At 44.8% G+C, this 20689-nt stretch overlaps 1 protein-coding gene across 2 annotated transcripts in view; it reads right to left on the reverse strand.

Annotated features, from left to right (window-relative positions):
* Nucleotides 1-20689, reverse strand: part of SCARA5 (scavenger receptor class A member 5) — a 126230-nt gene that overhangs the window by 82745 nt on the left and 22796 nt on the right. For both annotated transcript variants that reach the window (XM_042934940.1, XM_042934939.1), the window contains exon 3: nt 13311-13439. In XM_042934940.1, coding sequence (XP_042790874.1) covers nt 13311-13439 — 129 coding nt within the window. The remainder of the gene's footprint in view (nt 1-13310; nt 13440-20689) is intronic.

Here is a 20689-nt window from a genome sequence, read left to right on the forward strand (position 1 = left end):
GTTATTAAAAGAAATAATCACCTCAGGGGAGCCTGGGTGGCTCCATTGGTTATGCCCCTCCCCTGCTCACTCTCTGTCTCTTTGTCTCTCTCTCTCTCAAAAATAAATAAACAAAAAAAATTTTTGAAGAAATAATCACTTAGCTAAGCAGTGAGCTTCAAGAACCAAGGGAGGCTCCGGGAAGCATGTGTCTGGTTGCAGGTGACGACTGGGACCCCCAAGGAAGGTGCCTGGGAAGACAGGGCCTCCGGGAGGATCAGGAGTCTGGGGGCATCTGGAGCCTCTGATGCAAGTCCCTATCAGCCACAGAAGCACAGGGAACGCTGAGTAGAACACTTCCCCACCCCCGCCTCGGTCTCATTTACAAAGCTGAGGCCAGATCTAATCCTTCCTAGCTCTGGTTTCATTAGTCGTCCTCTGGCCTCTCCCTTCCTGTGTGCCCTTGGGACACTTGACCCCCTTCACCAGCTGTGGCAGGAGTGTCCTCTGGTCCATGACTCGGAGGGAGCCTCTGTCAGCAGCCCTCCAAACCCAAGCGGGGGCGGCACACGCACACATGTGGGGAGTAAGGGAGGAGGGACCCGTGGGCCCCACCTGAGGGTGTCTCCGGGACAGCAGAAACTATGCGAGGTGCCCCGTTCCTAGGGTTACAGAGGGATTCCTGTGGCTTTTTAAAAGGGTGGCTTTATTAAAACCCCAACATTAGAGGAAATTGAAAGAGAAGAATGTGTACCAATAAGCGGCTCGCTCTGCCACAATGGCCTTCATCCCTCCCCCTCTTGTATGCATATCTGCTCGCACATTAAACTCAGGAGCACCCGAGCCACCCCATCACCCAGCCTTTCTTCCCCGAGCTGAGTTCAGGGACGGCTCTCCCAGGTGGCTTCCTACTCCACATTCAGAATGGCTGTGTAATATTCCTTTGTGGTGCTTTGTCGTAATTGAGTTACCCAACCCCCTAAGGTCGGACATTTAGGATTTCTCCAGTTTGGGGTGATGGTGAATACCGTTGCTCAGAGTTTTACACACGTGCCATTTTTCCTTCATTGTCATCATTTCCTTTAGGCCAACAGAGTAGGATTTCTGAGCCAAAGGGTGTAAACTGCTTTTATAGACCCTGAAAGGACACTGACTTTCTTGAGGCAATCTGCTTGTTTATTCATGCTCTGGGGCCCCAGCTAATGGTCAGGGGACAAGTGTTAATGGGGAAATAAGAGACGCCTTCCCTCAGACTCCTCCCGGAAAGATGCAGTCTTTCCAAAACCCTGGCAGATAATATGCCGAAATGGTTCACAGAGGAAAACTGGCCAGACCCTGTCGTTGTTGACAACAGCAAGAAAGAGAAACAAAGCGCTCGGCAGAAGAAACCCCTCCCAGGGTGACTCAGGGTGGCTACAGCTCTGTATGAGTCCCCTACTTCCCATCCTGGGAATGGGCACCGTTGCCTCCTGGGAGTCACTTGGGACATCTTCTTCACTGCCCTCCCCCATGTTCATGCAGGTGCCAAGTGGGGGAGGGGCTCCAACGACCCCTCTTAGACATAGGGATCTGTGGGACAAGGTAGGCTGGCTCCACGTTGCGCTACTAAATGACAGCTGAGCTCTGATTGATGCTAGCGTTAGAGACGCATGGCGAGAGACCACTGAGAGACATCAGCCGTGCCCCCTTAGCTGGAGTAGAGCCCGGGCCTGCCTTTCTTTTGGGATTTCCTGAGGAGGGGAGAATGTGGGAGGGACTACAGGAAGGGGCAGATTCCCCCACCCAGTTCTCTTTATCCCTTAGATTGCTCTAAAAAGGATCTCGGAGAATGTGGGGCTCTCACAAAGTTGCACAGAGAGGGGCAGGAGTCCTGGGATGCCTGGTGGCCATAAGGCTATACTGGGCTGCCAGCTGGGAGGGCATTTGGGGCCAAGAAGTCAGGCTTCCTATCTCTGAAGGACTTCTCAGAGATGGAGGGCATGGGGTGAAGCTTGCCGTTATTCTAATGAGGCCAAACACATCATCTACCTGGAGGCCATAGCTGTGGGCCATCTGCCTCTCCTGGAACCAGAGGGAGACTGGGACAGAGGGAGACAGGGAACCAGAGGGAGACAGGGAGACAGAGACATCACCCCCCCCCCCCCCATGTCCCCACAGACTTGAGAAACTCCCTGCTTTGTTATCCTTCTTCCCGGGTCTGTAAAATAGTTCATCATTTCAAATTTATCAGGGCACCCTGTATTTTTATTTGGTAACTCTCCCCAGTTGGGAGGCAGTTGGAGGGGTCCAGGTGAGAGATGATGGGGCCCATCAGGGCTGGCTGAGGGGGTGAACATGGGAAGCAGGTGAGAGAAATCTAGAAGGATTCCTTGGTTTGGGGCTAATACAACTGGCTAGATCATGGTGTTGTTTACAGAGATGGAGAAAAATAGGGGAGAAACAATTTGGGTAGGGAAAATCAAGAGTTCTGTTCACTTTTAGTGTCATATTTAGTTGGAGACACTCATTAAAGAAACAAGCGGGAATGACACAAGTAGGTAGTTGAACAGATTGGTCTGGATTTCATGGCAAAAGTTAGAGGTGAATTCAGATATGAAATATGATGGAATTTGATGAGGCTCACCGGCAAGAGAGCTCAGTTAACGAAGGGAAGAAGACCAAGGACTGAGCTCCTAGTTACTCTAAGATTTAAAGGTAAAGCAGGTAGGAGCAGAGCAGCATAGGAGACCAACAGATTACTTCCTTGAATTAAATCAGAACTTCTCAGAATACGTGAGTACCTCTTTTTTGAGATTTATAGGGAAACATTTGGTGAGCCCCTGGCATAAGCCAGGCATTGTGCAAGGCATTTTATGTGTTACCTCAGTGAATCATCACAACACTGCTAAGTGATCATTATTATCCCTGTTTTAATGTTTTGTTTTGTTTTGTTTTGTTTTTTAATGAAGGTTAAAGAATTTCTCCAGATCACAACTCATAAGCGATCAAGCTGATATCAGAGTTTGGGTTTGTCTGGTTCCAAAACATCTGTTCTTTGAACCACGCTCTGTTTTCTAGGGCTGTTTGTTTTTTTTTTTTTTTTTTTCATATCTGTTCTTTCAGTTGGTATGATCTTTATTTATGTCAGGGGCCTCTCTTTATTTCTCTTCATATCTCCCTGAGTCTCATTGCTAGGCACATTGTTGGCACTCCATACACGCTTGTTGTTTTGGATCTGATGCATGAGGGCTCTAAGCCCTTGGGCGGGGGCAGAAAATGCACAATGCCAACAAGATCCTAACAGAAATGCTGAGAGTTTATAACTTCTCTTCAACAGGGCAGGGAACAAAAGCTTGCCAGTTCCTAGGCTTCGATCCCAGCCCAAACTCAAAGCCATCAGTTAGTGACACCATCTACTTCATAGCTCTGGCACAACAAGCAGAAGACAGAACCAGAAGGCAGAAGGAAAGGTAGGTTTTGAAGGTACAACGGTTGAGCCATGAAGAGGGATATGTGAGCTGCAGGAGGAAGCAAAAGACTAACTCAAGCCCATTCCCATCTATTTGTGCTTAGTTAAGAAATGTCATTTTCTTAGCAAAATCTGGGTGCTGTGTTAACAGTGCTTCTAAAATTTCCCCCAATCCTGGTTCCTTGGACAGAAATCAAAGCAGTTGACAAGTTTCTCTTACTATTTCCTGGATAGCATGGTGAAATGAGGGCTGGAGTAAGGCACAGTTGGAGGGAGTTATACTCGATTATAATCACCTAACAACACTGATGATTGTTACTACATACCATGGACTATTGTAGATAGTTTCTATGGATGAATTTATCTCAACCTCATCATGACACTTCAAAGTGGGCAGTGGTGTCACTTCTGCTTTATAGATGATGACTCTTGAATAACTTGCCCAAGGGCACACAGGAAGTGGCAAAGCCAAGATTTGTACCCTGGCAGGTTGATTCCAGTGCCCAGGCGCTTTGTCACTGGGCCATGGCTAATGCCTCCAGCAGGAGACTGGGGTAAGAGAAGGGCTGACTGACTTCACACCAACCTATCGTCCATGGTCCAGGTTCCACGCTTCAGCTGTGGGACCGTGAGCCAGCATGCGCAACTCCTCTGCGCCTCAGTTCCTTCAACAATGGACTATGAACTCTTTTCTGGATTCCTTCGATTGTTAGGAGAAATAGATGACATAACATATGTGTAAATTCTTTGAACACTATAAAGCACACTCCAGAGGTGAAAGATTAAAGGGCTGATAGTGGTCAGTATAAGCCTAAAGGGGGGTTGGCAAACGTTTTCTACAAAATGCCAGGGAGTAACTATGTTTTGCTCACTAGGCCATACTGTCTCTGTTAAAACTACCCAGCACTGCCACTGTGGCACGAAAGCAGGCATAGACAATACATAAATGAATGAGCACAGCTGTGTCCTGATAAAACTTTATTGGCAAACGCAGGCACTGGCCAGATTTGGCCCTTTGTCTAGAGGGAGGATTGCAGAAAGAGGTAGTTGAGATCAGTCCTCTGCACTGTCCTAATTATGGTACAGTTTGACTGAAGACCCAGAGAACATAATACCAAATTTGCAGGTGGCTTTCTCCCATGCTCACTTTCCTCACCTCAGGGGTGGTCAGAGGCATCCATCTAAGTAAGGGAGATATGGAAGGTCCTTCATCTTAGGCCATGAATTTTTTGTGGAAAAGCCAGGATGTCAAAATTCTCTTCCTCTTTTTCCTGCCCACTCCCCTGGAACTAAGGAAAGGCTGGGGTCTCTTCTGCTGGGGAAACTGATAGCTTGGGAAGGTTCACACAGCCAAGGTGGAACATAGGGGGAAAGGTAGTGTCTCAGGTGAGCAGGGTCTAGGTTTAAGGAAAAGGCTGGTGGCGGGGGAGGGGGGAGGTCTTTGAGGCGATCCCACCTCCCAGGATGGTAAAGCCTGTGCACGGGCTGGGGTGTCATTGGTCATGTCCTCCCGGTAACCGTACACGTGGCGGCAGGCTGTGGAATGGAGACTGTGTTGGGATACTGGCTCAGATGTGACCGATGACACAAGCCCGAAAGGGAAAGCTAAATGACAGATGTCCGAATGCAGATTCAAACTGATCCAACAGGCTGCAATACTTGGCAGAAGCCGGCGTGATGACATTTAATTGGGATTACTAACAAGAGCTGCATTTAAGTTAAGGCAACAAGAAAACCAACCAAAGTCAGTTGTACTGACATGGGATAGAGAAGCCCTCACTAGGCAATATTCCCTTTGAAAGATATCTGGAGTTGGGGGTGGGGTTGGTGAACAGACATGATTATTAATGGCTGCTTAGTATCCCATCCCTTGGATGTGGTATCGTGTATTACTATGAGTCACCGCAAGGAAGGCTCGTGCAAATTTAGGCTACATCAGCAGACGGGCAGTGTCCAGATCAAAGTTCGTCACAGCTCAGCACACCCTGCCCTGGCCAGACTACACCGACAGTGCTGTGTCTAATTTTGTTTTCCACGAAAACCTGGAGCTTATTGGGTGGGGATGGGAGGGGGAGGATGGCCATTACGTTGATGCCAAACCTTAGCTGAACATCTACTCTGTGCAGGGCATCATGCCAGGCACCGGCATGAACAAGACACAGTACCTTATCATGAAGGAGCTTTGTTCTGGACGAGAAGAGGAGCAGGTATGTAAAACGATGACCTCAATATAACGTAGCAGGTGTGAACACACACACGTAGGTCTCCTGACCAAGTCACTATTGGAAGAATGAATCTTGCTTAGCCTATTTTCACCTCGCTGAAGAACAATCACGAGGATGAGGAGAAAGGCTTGTTGCGAGCTGTTCCTACAAGGGGAGCTAGAAACAGCATGCGTGGGATAGTTGAGGAAGATTAGGCAAGAGTTTCTGTCACTTGTGGCTGTTCTTCAGTAGAAGCGCAATACCTCATCTGTCTGGGAAGTCAGGAGGGAGGTTCTTGCCCTGGGAGGGAGGGAGGTTGTACAAGATGTCCTCTGAGACTCCTTCCAAGGCTAAGCTCCCGAGTGCCACGGGTGGGAACGGGACCATGGTGCTGGCTTGCTCACTCTCTTCCCTAAGGAGACACAGTGCTGGAAACACTATCCTGTTTCTTGGCTTACTGAGCCCTGCACTGTCACGGCAAGGCCAGGATCCCTCAGACAAAGTCTCCAGGCCTCCCCTGTGGATTTATTAGAAACGTGTGGGGTATGGGCACAGACCCTCCCACTACACCAAGCATACAACGTTCTCTGTTTATAGACAAAACCACTAGGTGCTCAGGCTAAACAAGCAGGATTCTCACCCTTTCTTATTCTGACAACAAAGTCCCTCTGATTGTTCCAAGACCAATGATAATAGCAATATTGTTAAATAGCAACAATACTAATGACTAATGATGATATTTATTGAATACTATTTTTGTGCCAGGCATGAAGAGTTTTCATGTATAAACTAATTTAATCCTTACAGCAACTCTATGGGGTAGGTACCATTGTCATCCCATGTGACTGATAAAAAACTGAGGATTTGAGAGGTTAAATTTTTTGCCCTAAGATTATAGAACCATTCAGTGGCACAGCCCAGATGTGAACCCAGAAGTTTCCCCTCAAAGTCCATATCCTGAAGAGAATATAGCTGTTCACTTAGAATGTTTGAGGGGCACCTGGGTGGCTCAGTCAGTTGAATGTCCAACTTTGGCTCAGGTCACTATCTCATGGTTCGAGGGTTCAAGCCCCGCATAGGGCTGTCTGCTGTCAGCATGAAGCCTACTTTGGATCCTTTATCTCTTTCTTTCTCTGCCCCTCCCCACTCTCTCTCTCTCTCTCTCTCTCAAAAAAAAAAATAATGTTTGAAAGACACATAGAGTAATAGAATTATCATTTAGCCCTTTGATTTTACACTAAAGCTTGCATTCTATTTGTGAATCATGACATAAATATATAGATGGTGAATATTTCTTTTACAATGAGTAGAATAGAAAATCATCGGCATCTACCACACACTTAAGATTATTTCAGTTATGGGTATATGTGTGAACTAGGTCATGGTCAAAAAGTTTGGGAAACACTGATCTACTCCAACCTGCTCACTTTACAAATGAGTATACTAAGGTTCAGACAGTGATTTTTCCCAAGATTACAGAGGGTTAATGGATGAGCTGGGACCGAACTCAAGCATTCCTGACTCTCAGTTCCTCTATCAAGCTTAACTGACTGCAAAGAAAAGCAAGAAAAAACAGGCATAATAATATAGTAGGGGTAGTAATGCTGCTATCATAACAAGAGTACTACCAGCGTGCTCACTCTGTGCCAGGAGCCACTTTTCTGAGTGCTTTAAATATATTAACATAGTTAAATCTCATAACAACCCAATGAAGCAAGCATACTTATTTTCCGATGAAAAAACTCAGGTACAGAAAGATCCAGTAACTTGGTCAACATCTCATAGCTGGTAACGGAGAAGAGGGGATTCAAACCCACATAGGCTGGCTTCAGAGTCCATGGTGTTCACCAGTATAAGGTACTGCGTGACTCTGCCTGTCTTAATATTCCCCCTAAACGCTATAATGCCTACCCAGTACAGACTATGATGTATGTGTCATAATGTAATTAATTACACACTTCTTCCACCAGTCACATGTCCTTGAGTGGTGATTCCATATTTACCGTGCCATGTAGATACTTGACTGAAATGAAATAATCATTTTCCCCCACAAATAAGATTCCCTCCAAGGTTCCTAGTCTCTGTCATTCATTCATTCGCTCACTCACTCACTCATCATGTGCATATTTAAAAACATCGTGCACTTGCAGAATTGAAGAGAGTAGGCAGAATTTTTTTTTTACAAGACAAAACTGTGCATAACACCCTTCCTTGTTCCAAAAAGGATTAAGGCAGTTTACAAGGACACATAAAATACACTAACATAACAGTAGATGAGAACAAGATAAAGGAAGAAGTAGTGAGAGACGCTAAATGGGGGTAGGAACAGGATGAATGGAAAAATGCTTTCTGGAAAGTCTATACAGTGGCTGTGGGTGGACCACAGATCTGTCTGCAGGTTTTCATTTTAATTACTTTCAAATTCACACATCTTGCAAGGGGATGACAGCTAACTCTCGGTTTGCATTAATTACCTCTTGAAAGCAATTTTAATTACTTTCAGATTCACAGTCTCCTGAAGGTGAAAACGAACTATTTCCTCAAGACAAGCACACCTCCTTCTGAGGCTAAGACAGAAAATAATTTCTGCGTGTGTCAACATTGTGTAATGGGATGAACAACGTCTTCAGCAGCACCCCTACAATAAGCACAGGGTGGAATTTCATGGCGCTGCTTCAACAGGGTGTCCCAATAAAGTCTACAGGCAACACACTCTTCATTCTGAGATGCATGATGAGCTCAATAATCTGCCACATAAATGGCTATGGGCTCTGAGCGCACTGTTCTCTGATTGCAGAGTCCAAAACCTGCTTGAAACGAGGCGATAAACAAAAGGGGTGCTCAGTTCAAATGACATTTGGGACACTTAGTGTTCAGCTTTCCCCAGGCTGAGGCCTTCCCAGCCACTCCAGCTGTCAGGAGTCAGACTCTCCTTTGCATCAGCAGACTCTCCTTTGGCACATAGCATCAGCTACATCGTACTGTTCTAATGTATTTGTGTGCTTCTGATTTCATTTTTTTTTAAGTTTATTTATTTGAGAGAGAGAGAGACAGAGACAGAGACAGAGACAGAGAAAGCAGGGGAAGGGCAGAGAGAGAGGGAAAGAGAGAGAATCCCAAGCAGGCTCTGTGCTAGGGCTCAAACCCACAAGCCATGAGACCACGACCTGAGCTGAAACCAAGAGTGAGATGCTTAACTGACTGAGCCACCCAGGCACCCCTGTATGCTTCTTATTTTAAACTCTCCCAGAGCAGGAAACACATCTCATGATTCTTTTTTATTCCCATGCTATGAACTAAATGTTTGTGTCCTCCCAAATTCATATGTTGAAATCCTAACCCCCAGTGTGATAGTATCTTGAGGTGGGGCATTTGGGAGGTGATCAGGATGTGAGGGTAGGACCCTCCTGAATGGGATTAGTGCCATTATAAAAGAGACCCCAAAGAGCTCCCTCACCCCTTCTGCATGTGAGGACACTGTGAGAAGACAGCTGTCTATTAACCAGGAGGTGGGTCCTCACCAGACACCAAATCTGCCAGTAGCTTGATCTTGGACTTCCCAGCCTCCAGAACTGTGAGAAACAGCTGTTTGTTGTTTAAGCCGCTCAGACTGTGGCAGTTTGTTATAACAGCCCCAATGGACTGAAATACCAGGGTTTGTTCCGTTACTCTGCACCCACTAAGCACTCATGTACAGGTGAAGCAGTGATTAAGGATGATGATGGCAATATCTGACTGTTGCTGTTAAGGAAGAATTAAATTAAGCTGTGAGAGGAGCCCTTTTCACCAGGAACTCTCCCCGTTCCAGTCTATGTTGCTGTAAAACTCCAGGTTAATCAGCCCCCAGATGTTTGCACTTCCCCTTTCTGCTATTACATTTTCACAGCAGGAATTCAAATTCCTTAGTAGTGTCATGGTAGGAGAAAGGAGGAAGAAGAGGTTGTTCCCCATGACCACTCTTTGTCACTACAGTGATGTCCCAGAATAGTCATGAGTAATAATGAACCTCCTCTAACCCTTTCACTCCATCACATCTTCCCTGAAGTGCTGAACTGAAGACCTCAGGACCCACAACCATCCAATCTCAACCCTCTTATTCATGAATTGAATTAAGCCTGATGGTCAATTCTGTCCCAAACTGAACATGGAACAGAACAAAAACATAATATGGAACCATCAGCCCAGGTAATAAATCAAATGGGTTGAAGAGATAGAAAGTCTTAAAGGAATTGGGGGCTGGGAAGAATGGACTGATGCAGCCTCGTTGAGTGATGATGGAAGACTGTGTGCATAGAACTTGGCAATGTTGTGGGAGTATCAATAAAGTTCCCAAGAGGATGCCAGTTAGGAATGGATAGTTGGGTAGAAAGCCCAACTGAGAAAATAGTGTGGTTTAAAATCATTTAAATCCAGATGTCTGGATTGAACAGGGGATGTTGGGATGATGCGTGAACACAAGGTACAGTATTTGCCTTTTATTTTGAATACTTGGATAAAGAGATGAATTGAGACAAGACTCATGAGAAGTTTTATAAGAGTAATATTTTATGTAGTTAGATTATAATTTTATAATATTGAAAAACAGCAGGAGCAAGCACGTGTACCACAACCATTTTTTACCAGTCATTCAGACATGGTGCTTGGTCAGAGTGGATAATTTTGGTATCCAACTGTAGGATGTATGAGCTTTGGGTCGACAAGGAGATTTTGAAATCTGAGAGTGGTTCAAACAGAACTCCTCCTGTCTTAGTCCAGGCCTCTATAACAAAACACCATAGCCTGGGTGGCTTAAACAACAGACATTTGTTTGTCACAGTTGTGGAGACTGGGAAGTCTAAGATCAAGGTGTGGGTAGATTCGGTTGTTGGTAAGGGCTGTTTTCCGGGCTTGCAGGCGACTCTCTCTGTGTCCTCACGTGGCAGATTTCTCTCTCTTCCTCTCTCTCCTCTCTCTCCTCTCCTCTCCTCTCTCCTCTTATAAGGGCACTAATCTCATCATGAGGGTCCCACCCTCATAACCTAATAAACTCCCAAAGGCCCCACCCCCAAATACCATCATATTAAAGGTTAGGGCTTCAACATATAAATTTGGTGGTGGGGCACAACTCAGTCTTTAGCACCTCTTGTGGAAGGCGACCTCAGCAGGACAATGAAGAGCATATTCTGCCCAACATGGGGAAGCAGCCACAGCAGAACTCCTAACAGAAGGCTAGGTAAGCTCTAATTTACACTGAACCATGTATCTCTCCATAGTCTTGGTATTTTCATAAAGGAGACATAACTGGAGGTCTCTAATCAGGGTGCTCTGAAGAAACTTCCTACCTAGGTCAGGCAGGGTCTCCTTGAAGAATCCCAGACTTGTTCACTACATTCTTAAGTCGCCTCCCTAGGGGAGAAGCAGTTGGTGACTACATTTTTTCGTTGGCCACCCTCACTAAAACCCTCCCAGAGGCCAGCATGATTTTCCAGAGAAGAACCTGGGGAGGGGACAGTGGTCATGCCCCAGAGCCAAGATATAAAGTATGATGCTCTGTTTCATCAGATTAGTTCTGATACGCCCCAAACTGTCATTCCACACAGGCAATTTGGCATCCAGAAACTTCAAATTCAAAGGTGATCATAATGATCAATATCCTCCCCAGGTTTCTGTCTAGAAAACTAAGGAAGCATGGCAATATTTTGGTTAGATTGGAAAACCATGATCCACCCTCCCTTCTGAAACTTCCAGGATGTCATCATAAATCCCATTCGACCTCCAAGTTGACAAAGTCAGGAGAAAAGTCTTTCTGCAGCATCCCAAACAGCACTACTTGCTAGAGCCTCTCCTCTATTTTGAATGAGAATCTATTTCCTTCCAAAATTCACCCATTTGTCTAATTCTACCCTCTGAGGTCACACAGAATATGCCTGCTTTATGGCAACCCGCTAGACACAGAAGAGAACTTTATCTTCTCCCAAAATTATGCCCTTCCACGCTTCCAGGCTTCCAGGCTCTAGAGACCTGCCCTATGGTCCCCATTTGTCTGGTACTCTCTTCTAGACCCTCTTCTGTCATCTAAAAGTTCCTATTCAGCAGAGAGATTGTAATACCATAGCCTAGCTTTCCTGCTGGGCTGAAACAGTTTCCAAAAATTCTGGAAATTTGTTATGGTTGTGGCTGCCAAGCCCACAAAACCCAGATCCCAATCTCCCACTGAGCAGCCCAAGAACATGTTCAAATCATCCTCTGGCTGGACATCATCCATGGGTCCTTGAGATGAATCATGACTTTCTCTCGTTGTTGTTGGCTGTCCCCCCACTCAGGTCAAGGGGTGGTAGGACAGACACCACCCCTAATCATGCCCTTTGCCCCAAGTGTGGAACCCTGAAGGTGAAGGCAGCATTGAACATTCCATCATAGGCCCCAGGTGACTATTCTCACTTGACAGAAAGTGAGACAATACCAATGAGGTCCTAGGCATCTGCCTCATGATTTCCAGCAAAGGTCATCTGCAAGTGCTTAGCCTCCCGATCCCTGTCCTAGAGTTAACTCATGGGCCCCACCCTCGGCACTCTAAGTCATCTTGGTCTGGCCAGCCGCCTTGCTCTGACCAACCCCCCTCCATGCATTACCCATACTTCCACTGTGTGTGTCTCCTCTATATTACCATAGCACTTGTTGTCAACATACAGTCTCTGTCATCAGCCCTATCACATTCCGCCTTGAGACAGAGCTCTAGCTGTGTGCCTCTGCCTTGTCCAACAACTGGGAGCTCCTTGAAGGAAGCCCATGGGTCTTATTTAGCTGCATATCCACTTCTAGCATTGAACCTGACACAAAGTAGGCTATCATGTAGGATGGGTGAGGTTGAAATAAACTGAACCCTTGGTCTTACTTTGTCAACTCTTACATACTTTCATTGAGAATGGTGGGAATTGGGCACCTCTCCCTCTGTGTGGGAGTCAGGAGAGACCACTACAACCTCTGCCCCTCTGTGCTTCACCATCTCCATCACCTGTGACCTGTGACCTGTGGAGTGACCTGTGAGCAGTGAACTAGGTTGCTCACATGTGGTCTTCTGCTTGATCCCTTTCTAAGTCCATGAGCTCTCCTTCTTCCTATCTAGAAAATGTGCTCCTAACTGCAGCCTATGACCAGCCTGTCTTGCAGATGGACACTGGGGAGAAGAGCCCAGCTGAACTGGGACAAACCCGTCCCACCCCCGAGTAATCACAAAAGGACAGCAGGTTGATGATGACTCTGATTACCACAGCAGCAAAATGTCTCATGACTATTTTCATCATGCCCAGGACAAGGGGCTTAGCCTGCTTTGTGCAAACCACAGAATAGAGCTCCAGGGAGGCCCTGGATGCACAAGTCACACAATGATGCCCGAAAAGTCAGAAGCCACTCAGAGTAGCTAAATCTCTGCTCCTGGACTCAGAGGTTCTCCAAACTCATATATCGCCTGCCAACTCCTCATCCCACATGAAATGGGCAATGCTGTCAAGAGTCATGCTGGTCTGAAAGACCAGCCAGCTTCCTCCTTCGTGGTTTCCATGGTGACAGGGGCAGTGTTTGGGCTTATGACTGTGAAAATGGAGAGCAGAGGTTTAAGCTCTCCAGTTCCCATCTACTGTTGCTCCCTATACACCTCCATTTACATTCTTAAAGGCCACAACAGGAAAGGGTGCCCTTACCTGCTAAGATGAAGATGCCCACGAGAATCAGGAAGACCAGCAGGTACAGCCCAAGGACAGCATGCTTCAGGGCTGACAGGGAGCCCAGCTGAGTGCAGCAGCCACCTGTCCGTCGCTTGTGGCATGGACCTAGACAATAAAGGTAAGAAGAGGAGGGGAAAAGGCACTTGAAAACCCCACAAGCATTTTTTTCTTCTGGTCTTATCTCTCCTGATGCACTCAGATGCTCACATGGAACCTCTCATACACCTTCTGCACACTTGTAACGCAGCTGTAACAATGGGGAACTTTCCAGAACATGACAAGCTTATGAGCTTCTAGCTTTTACCCCACCGTCCTCATTCATGACCAAGCCAAATAGGCATGCCCACAGCTCACATGCCCAGGAACTCATCCTCCTGGAACCAGTCCAAGCATCAGAGAAAGCTCAAATAGGCTAGAGTATGTGTCTTTTACACATACTCTACATTGTTCCATGTGACCCAGAGAATATGGAGAAAATTTAAAACAGGGGTTGCAAACTTTAACTTCTACAGTGGCCAGGAATGGATGGAAATAAGCAGAGTGGGCCATGTGGACCTGAGGAACCTAACAGCACAGGCCCAGTGTGGAAGAGGTTGCGATGTAAGAGTAAGGGCCAGGTGTTGCCAGACACAGAATTTTCAAGACAAGCCAGAAGTGATACTGAGAATTGCACTATGTTTCAAGTGTTGACAACTAGTAATAAAAATAAAAGACAAAAAACTTACAAAACACTAGGGAGTATAAACAAAACGCACTTACATGCCAGATCTGACCACCAGTTTGCAACCACAGATTTAGATTTATGGGAAAACATAGTAACTTCCTCCTGTGAAACTACATAAGGCTTACCAGCTTCTTCTGGCCAATATGGAACAGCAAATTATCAGTGCTCTACTGGACCTCATGGATCTTGTAGTCCAACCACTTGAGGTTACAGATAAAGGTTGCCAAATGTTAGTGGCAAATCCTAGGTGAGAACCCAGGTGCCCTGACTCTTGGTCATCTTTCAGCTGGACTCCTCCTTTGAGGCAGGTTTCTTGGCCTTCACGGAGGCCAGGAAGCCACTAACCTCCATCTGCTATGTCAACTGACAGTGGGAAGGAAGGGATGCTCTCCTGCCCTGACTCCCAGAAGGGCAGGTAAGAATCGATAAGAGCCTTTTTTTTTTTTCAAAACCACATGCCCCTCTTATACTTATTCTCCCTCTCTGGTGAAGGACAGTGTTGCCAATTGGAGTGTGATGCACGTGGAGGAAGGTGTGGGAGCAGAAAAAGGCTGAAATAATTGATATTCGGAAATGTTTTTAAAGATGATGTGATCATTTGTAATTCCTTGGTAACTTTGGGTTTGCAAGCAAGATGCTTCTGGGGCTACTTATTATCTCTCAGGTACCATAACCACCTCTGGGGGCCTTCAGGAGGTTTGGTTATCAGGAGGGAAAGCATGGGTGACCACATTGGTTTCCTGACTCCCCAGAGGTATTGTTGAGCAAAGAACATTTTCCCACTCATCTACTCCATTTTAGTGAAAATACTGCTGTTAAAACAGTTAGGTAGAACTATTACATAATATTTACATAAAACATTGGATACAATTTGGAGCAGTTGGTAAAGAAAGACAAATTACCATTCTCATCAACCCTTAACTACTGGCAAATTTTGAAAAGTTAACCTGCTTTTCCACTAAGACTTGAGCAGAGTACATCCTTTCAACTCCCTCTCAGTCCTTTTCCAGGACTTTCTATTGATTTTTACACAATAGAATCTATAAGCTGTTTTGCTCCTGAATATGAAGGCTTCTTGTAGCACCTCAGCCTTTTGTTGTTGTTCTCATGAGCGCTGCTGGCTTTCTGGTTGTAACGTACTAGAGACAAACTGTTTCCTTGCAGAGTCAGAGTGGCGGGCACAGTGTTGGACACTACACAAATATGAGTCCTTGCTAACATGACAGTTGTTCCAGCTCTCCTGCTCTACACCCTGCTTCCTCTTTAGATGATGACAGCGCTGCTGCTGACAATGGCCAACTAACTGCTGAAAGTGGTCAGAAGATGCCTGTGCTGAAATGCTATTATCCTTACCTTTATCCCAAGCCAATCTTGGGTTCTTCCTTCATTGGCTTTGTTTGACCCTCTTCTTATTTCCCTTGATATATATATCAACCATATTCCGTTAACTGTTCCAGTTTCAATGGAATCTTGTATTTCTGGTTCATTATAACAAGAAATCATTCTTGCTCCAAAAAAAAATGATATAATTTTTTTTTGCATGTAACTTTTTTATTGAGGCCCAACGAGTCATTACAACTTGCCTGAACTTGAGGCAGTTTAGTAAGATGAATCTTAACATAGTTAAGGACTGCACGCAACAACATACATTTTCAGCTTGACTAACAAGGCTATATCACAATTTATAAAGTGCCAGATGAGTGCTGATTGCCCTGCAGCTTGAAATTTTTCACGTGGGGAAGGAAAACAAAAAAGTAAGATCTCCTTCCTTCTCTAAGAATGAAAACATTTTCCCAAACTAATCAACAACAAGGGCAAGGGCTGCTTTTTCTTCAATTTCACCCATTAGAACACCATCCTTTTATTGTCAAGTCTGTACTGACCTTCAATCTTGGCAGAACAGGAGGAAAGCCACATAGACAACAATACTGCCAACTTGATATTGCCTTCCTTGTGTACATGTGCATTGCTAGCTCACTGTAAGAATGGGGCAAACTGCAATGCTATAGCCCTATTTTTCCCATCAAAAAAGAATAGTTCCTTCCTCTGTATCTGAGGCTTCTATTTAATGCCAGCACACACTGGCAATAGGTCCCTTTATCAACTAACACACAACATAGTCCTTCTTCTTAGAGAGCAGTTATTCTAGCAAGACTCAATATCTTAAATAGAACATTAAAGAATTTCAAACAGAGGTTTTCCACAACTGCATTAGATAAGTAGAACATGAATGATTCTGGAAAGATACCTAGAGAATGTGATAATAAGGGAAAAAAGACGAGTTAGGGGAAAGATGAATTACTAAGTCTGTCCAAAACACATTTCCTGGCTTTTTAGTTTAATGTGGCAGCAGTCTGTTAGCTGGGTAAACCATTCAAATTATTTAGGCCTAGTGGAAGATTAAAAACACTCCAAAATGATACAGTCAGTAAAACCAGGGCAAAAAGGATGTTCACTTATTTGTTAAAAAAAAAAGTGTAAGAAATGAGCTATCAAGCCATGAAAAAAACATGCAGGAAGCTTATATGCATATTACTAAGTTACAACCTGAAAAGGCTATATAATGTATGATTCTATATGACATTCTGGAAAAGGCAGGGGTTAGAGGGAAGGAGGGATGAATTGGAAAAGCACAGATAATTTTTCGGGTGGTGAAACTATTCCATATGATACTATAATGATGGATATATATCATTGTACATTTGTCTAAACCCATTGAATGCACAACACCAAGAGAGAATCCTAATGTAGACTGTGGACTTTGGGTGATAGTGATGTGTCAATGTAAGTTCATCAATTATAATATGTGTACCACTGTGGTGGAAGATGTGCTCGTATGGAGGCAGGGAGCATATGGGAATGCTCTGTACTTATCGCTTAATTTTGCTGTAAACCTAAAACCACTCTAAAAAGTAAAGTCTATTTTTAAAAAAACTAGAGCTTTTGACTTATGGATTACTAAGGTGCAAACTTTACCATGCGTTTATTGAACAGCCAGTATCGATTGCCCCACTGTGGTAGCCAGCCTTCAAGATGGCCCCCCCAGGATCCATGCCCCCTTATGTAGTCTCCTTCTGCAGTGCACCAGGGTTTGGTTTGTGCGACCAATAGAAGTGATTGTGTGTCACTTCTGAGATTAGATAAAAGACACGGCAACTTCTCCTCACTCACTTTGTCTCTCTTGGAACATCTATTTGGGGGGAAGCCAGCCGCTATGAACACCCTATGAAGAGGTTATTTGGTAAGGAACTGAGGCCTTCAGCCCATAGTCACGTGAGTGAGCCTGGAAGCAGATCTACCAGCCAAATCAAACCTTCAGATGACTACATTCTGGTCAAGATCTTGACAGAAGTCTCATGAGAGACCATGGGCCAGAACTACCAAACTAAGCTGCTCCCAGATTTCTGCCAGATTATATTATATATAAACATGTTTCTGAGTGAAATTTTCATCTGAAAAAGGAGACGAAATCTTGGCTTTCCTTGCACACTCATGGTTTCCTCAGAAACTGGGAAGATAATAACTTTTTGTTGTTTTAAGTTGCTAAGTTTTGGGCTGATTTGTTATGCAGCAAAAGGTAACTAATACACTTATGACAGACATTGTCAAAGGCAAAGGCAACAAGCTGCATGAGGGAGAGACAGTGTCAGCCTTGTTCACCTCCAACTTCCCAGTTCTCTGACCAGTGGCTGGCATGTAATAGGCATTCAAAATAATTGTTGAATGAGAAGTTAAAATATGGCCATAGCCCTTCAGATGCTCACATATGAGGGGAAGAAGACACATAAAGAGACAACTTACAGAGGTGTGAATGAAACAGGTATGTACGAGAGAGATAGCACAAGTAAAATGTTGCATTGCAAAGCTGGTGATTCATTCTGTGTCCGGGAAGAGGTCCCAGAGGCTGCATGAAGAAGGCAGCAACTCAGCAAGGCTTACAAGGGCAGGCCTTTCTAGATGAGCCACAATCCGTTATCTTTCCCTTCAGCATCATCCTCTGATTTACAGCTATTCTAAATTTGAAAACTATGACTTTAAGAAGAAAAACTTCTTCCTCCATGTGAGAACAGTTATGAAGAAAGCACCAGGCAAAGCTGTTAGTTATTAAACATAGTTGTTGTTTGCAGACATGGTCACACACAAGACCAGATCAAGGGAGAGAATGGCACACACGCAAAACAAACAAACAGAAAATGCTTCCAAGATCTAGGAGAATCAAGGGAAAGTTTTCTCCATCTTGTAGTGGCCTCCACAAACTGAGGGTGGCTTCTCAGGAGATCAGAAAGCCAAGAGAAGGAAGCTTGGGGAGGGCAAGGATAGTGGCTCTAAGGGTACAAATGGAAACTAAAAAAAAAGAAAAAGAAAAATGCAACGTGACTTGCAGAGAAGGCCCCTGAATGCCAGGCTGGAAAACATTGTTCATCTCAGCATGGGCCTATGGTTTCCTGATCGGCTGGAAGTAAATGGATGGTTACCCTGCCTCAAGATATTCCACCTGCGTGTAGCCTGCAGAAGTTTGCCATGGCCGAGAATTTGTCGCTCCATTTTCTTAAAACTTTAACTTCTTTGAGAAGGAAATTTTATATCAGTGTAAGTGGAAAATCAGTTATCTTCCTCTTACACATTAAAATAAATATCTGGCCATTACAATAACAAATTTATACTTGTGTATCACTTAGAGTCCTCTTGAGTATGACTACATGATATAGAGATACATTCTGAGCAACAGTGACTTCAGGAAAAGCAGCGAAATCACAACACAACAGCAAATTGCAAGAAAAACTTGATTTCATCTGCAGGGAAGCAAAACCAAACTTTTTAGATGTTCACCATTAAAAATATTCTAGAAGGTAGCACGTTAGGGATTAGGTGCCACTGAAAGAAGCGTGTCAGAACCTTGCACCCATCTCTAGCACTAACCTTATTATTCACAATGGTCTACCTACCCCTCTGTCTGCCACTTTGTCTAAGAAGACCCCTGAGGGCAAGGTGTATCTCACTGACTGCTGTCTACCCATCAACCAGCACACGGCAGAACCACTATAAGGTTCCTTGCAGGAACGAAGACGTGTGTAAGGTACTTATTTTTGCTGCGAAGATCCTCTGTTACGTTTGTCTTATGCAAATAGTTGATCCGTTTCTGTCGGCTGTGAAAACATATTTTTGAGCCAAATTTTGGTCTGAAAAGTTCCACAAAATCTTGGCTTTCCTTGCTCATCCGTGGCTTCGGATTGCCACTTAGTGCCCATATAGGTAAAATGTGGGAGCAATTCCTTGGAACTGAACTGACACTAATCCCGGCTGAGTCGCATAATCATGAGTGGAACTTTTTACCCATCCTGAGGCTTGATCCCCACCCCTGGACGTTCTGATTCTGATTCAAGACGAAATGATACATCCATGGCACAGAAATACACAGTTCTGGAGAAAGGCATTTGTCATATCAAAAGAGAATGTGAAGACACATTCTTGGAAAATCAGTGAAAAGCCTTACTATTATAAGAGCTTACTTTATTATTTTTTTATTTTGATTTCTTTTTAATAAGACACATTCACACGGGGTTGTCTCAAACAACTTTATCATTTGCAGGTTAAACTGTGAAGGGTTCCTTTTAATCATGAGGACAAGAGTACCCCCTAAAGAGTTTTTGCTAAAGTGCTGTCTGCAGAGGGTGGAGAGGTGCGTGGGAACAGGGTTAAAGAACAGAAAAGGAAAGGTTGTCTGCCAGTCACTCAACCCCAGACAGCTAAGCTGAGGACACACCACAAGCCAGTTCCTGGTGTCAGGGCCACACTACAGTGGGAGCCTTGGAAATTCTGATTCCCTGTTTCCACATGCTCTCACTGGAGGAAAGCATGAGTTTGGGGCTCTGTCGAGGGAGGTCCAAAGCCTGCCCCTGTCTCCTGTTAACTGTGAAACCACGGGAAGAAAGTCTCAGCTACTCCCTTTATTAGTTCAGCCTTTCTTTGAAAAAACAGATTTTTCAGATTCTTAATCATAATTTTGGAGCATTTGGGAGTTAGCTGCTTAAACTTATTTTCCTCCCACTTAAAAAAATACAAATTGATAAAAATGAGTATGTACTTATTTCTGAAGAACGGGGGTCTACACAACATAGAAAACAGGATGTGGTCATGGCATGTTTACCTACTTCAGTTTTACCAGCGACAAATGGTCCTTTTCCATGTGTTAGCTTTGGTCCCGCAGCTTATAAATAGCAGGTGGAAATAAGGTTCTATTGCTGCGAGGGACCACAGAGCTCATCTTATCCAAGGATCTTGTTAAAACCACCCAAGACTGACTTCATCATCCCCACTCTGCTTACTCACCACTCATATTGTTCATTGTAATAGGCAGCCCCAAATAACCTCTGTCTTTGAAGCTGCTCTCCCTTTCTGGCTTTATTATTTTTTTGTTTATGTTTATTTATTTTTGAGAGAGAGGGAGAGACAGAGCATGAGCAGGGGAGAGGCAGAGAGAGAGGGAGACACAGAATCCGAAGCAGGCTCCAGGCTCTGAGCTGTCAGCACAGAGCCCGATGCAGGGCTCGAACTCACAAACCGCGAGATCATGACCTGAGCCAAAGTTGGACGCTCAGCCAACTGAGCCACCCAGGTGCCCCCTTTCTGG

This window comes from Panthera leo, chromosome B1 (assembly GCF_018350215.1).
Source record: "Panthera leo isolate Ple1 chromosome B1, P.leo_Ple1_pat1.1, whole genome shotgun sequence".
NCBI lineage: Eukaryota > Metazoa > Chordata > Mammalia > Carnivora > Felidae > Panthera > Panthera leo.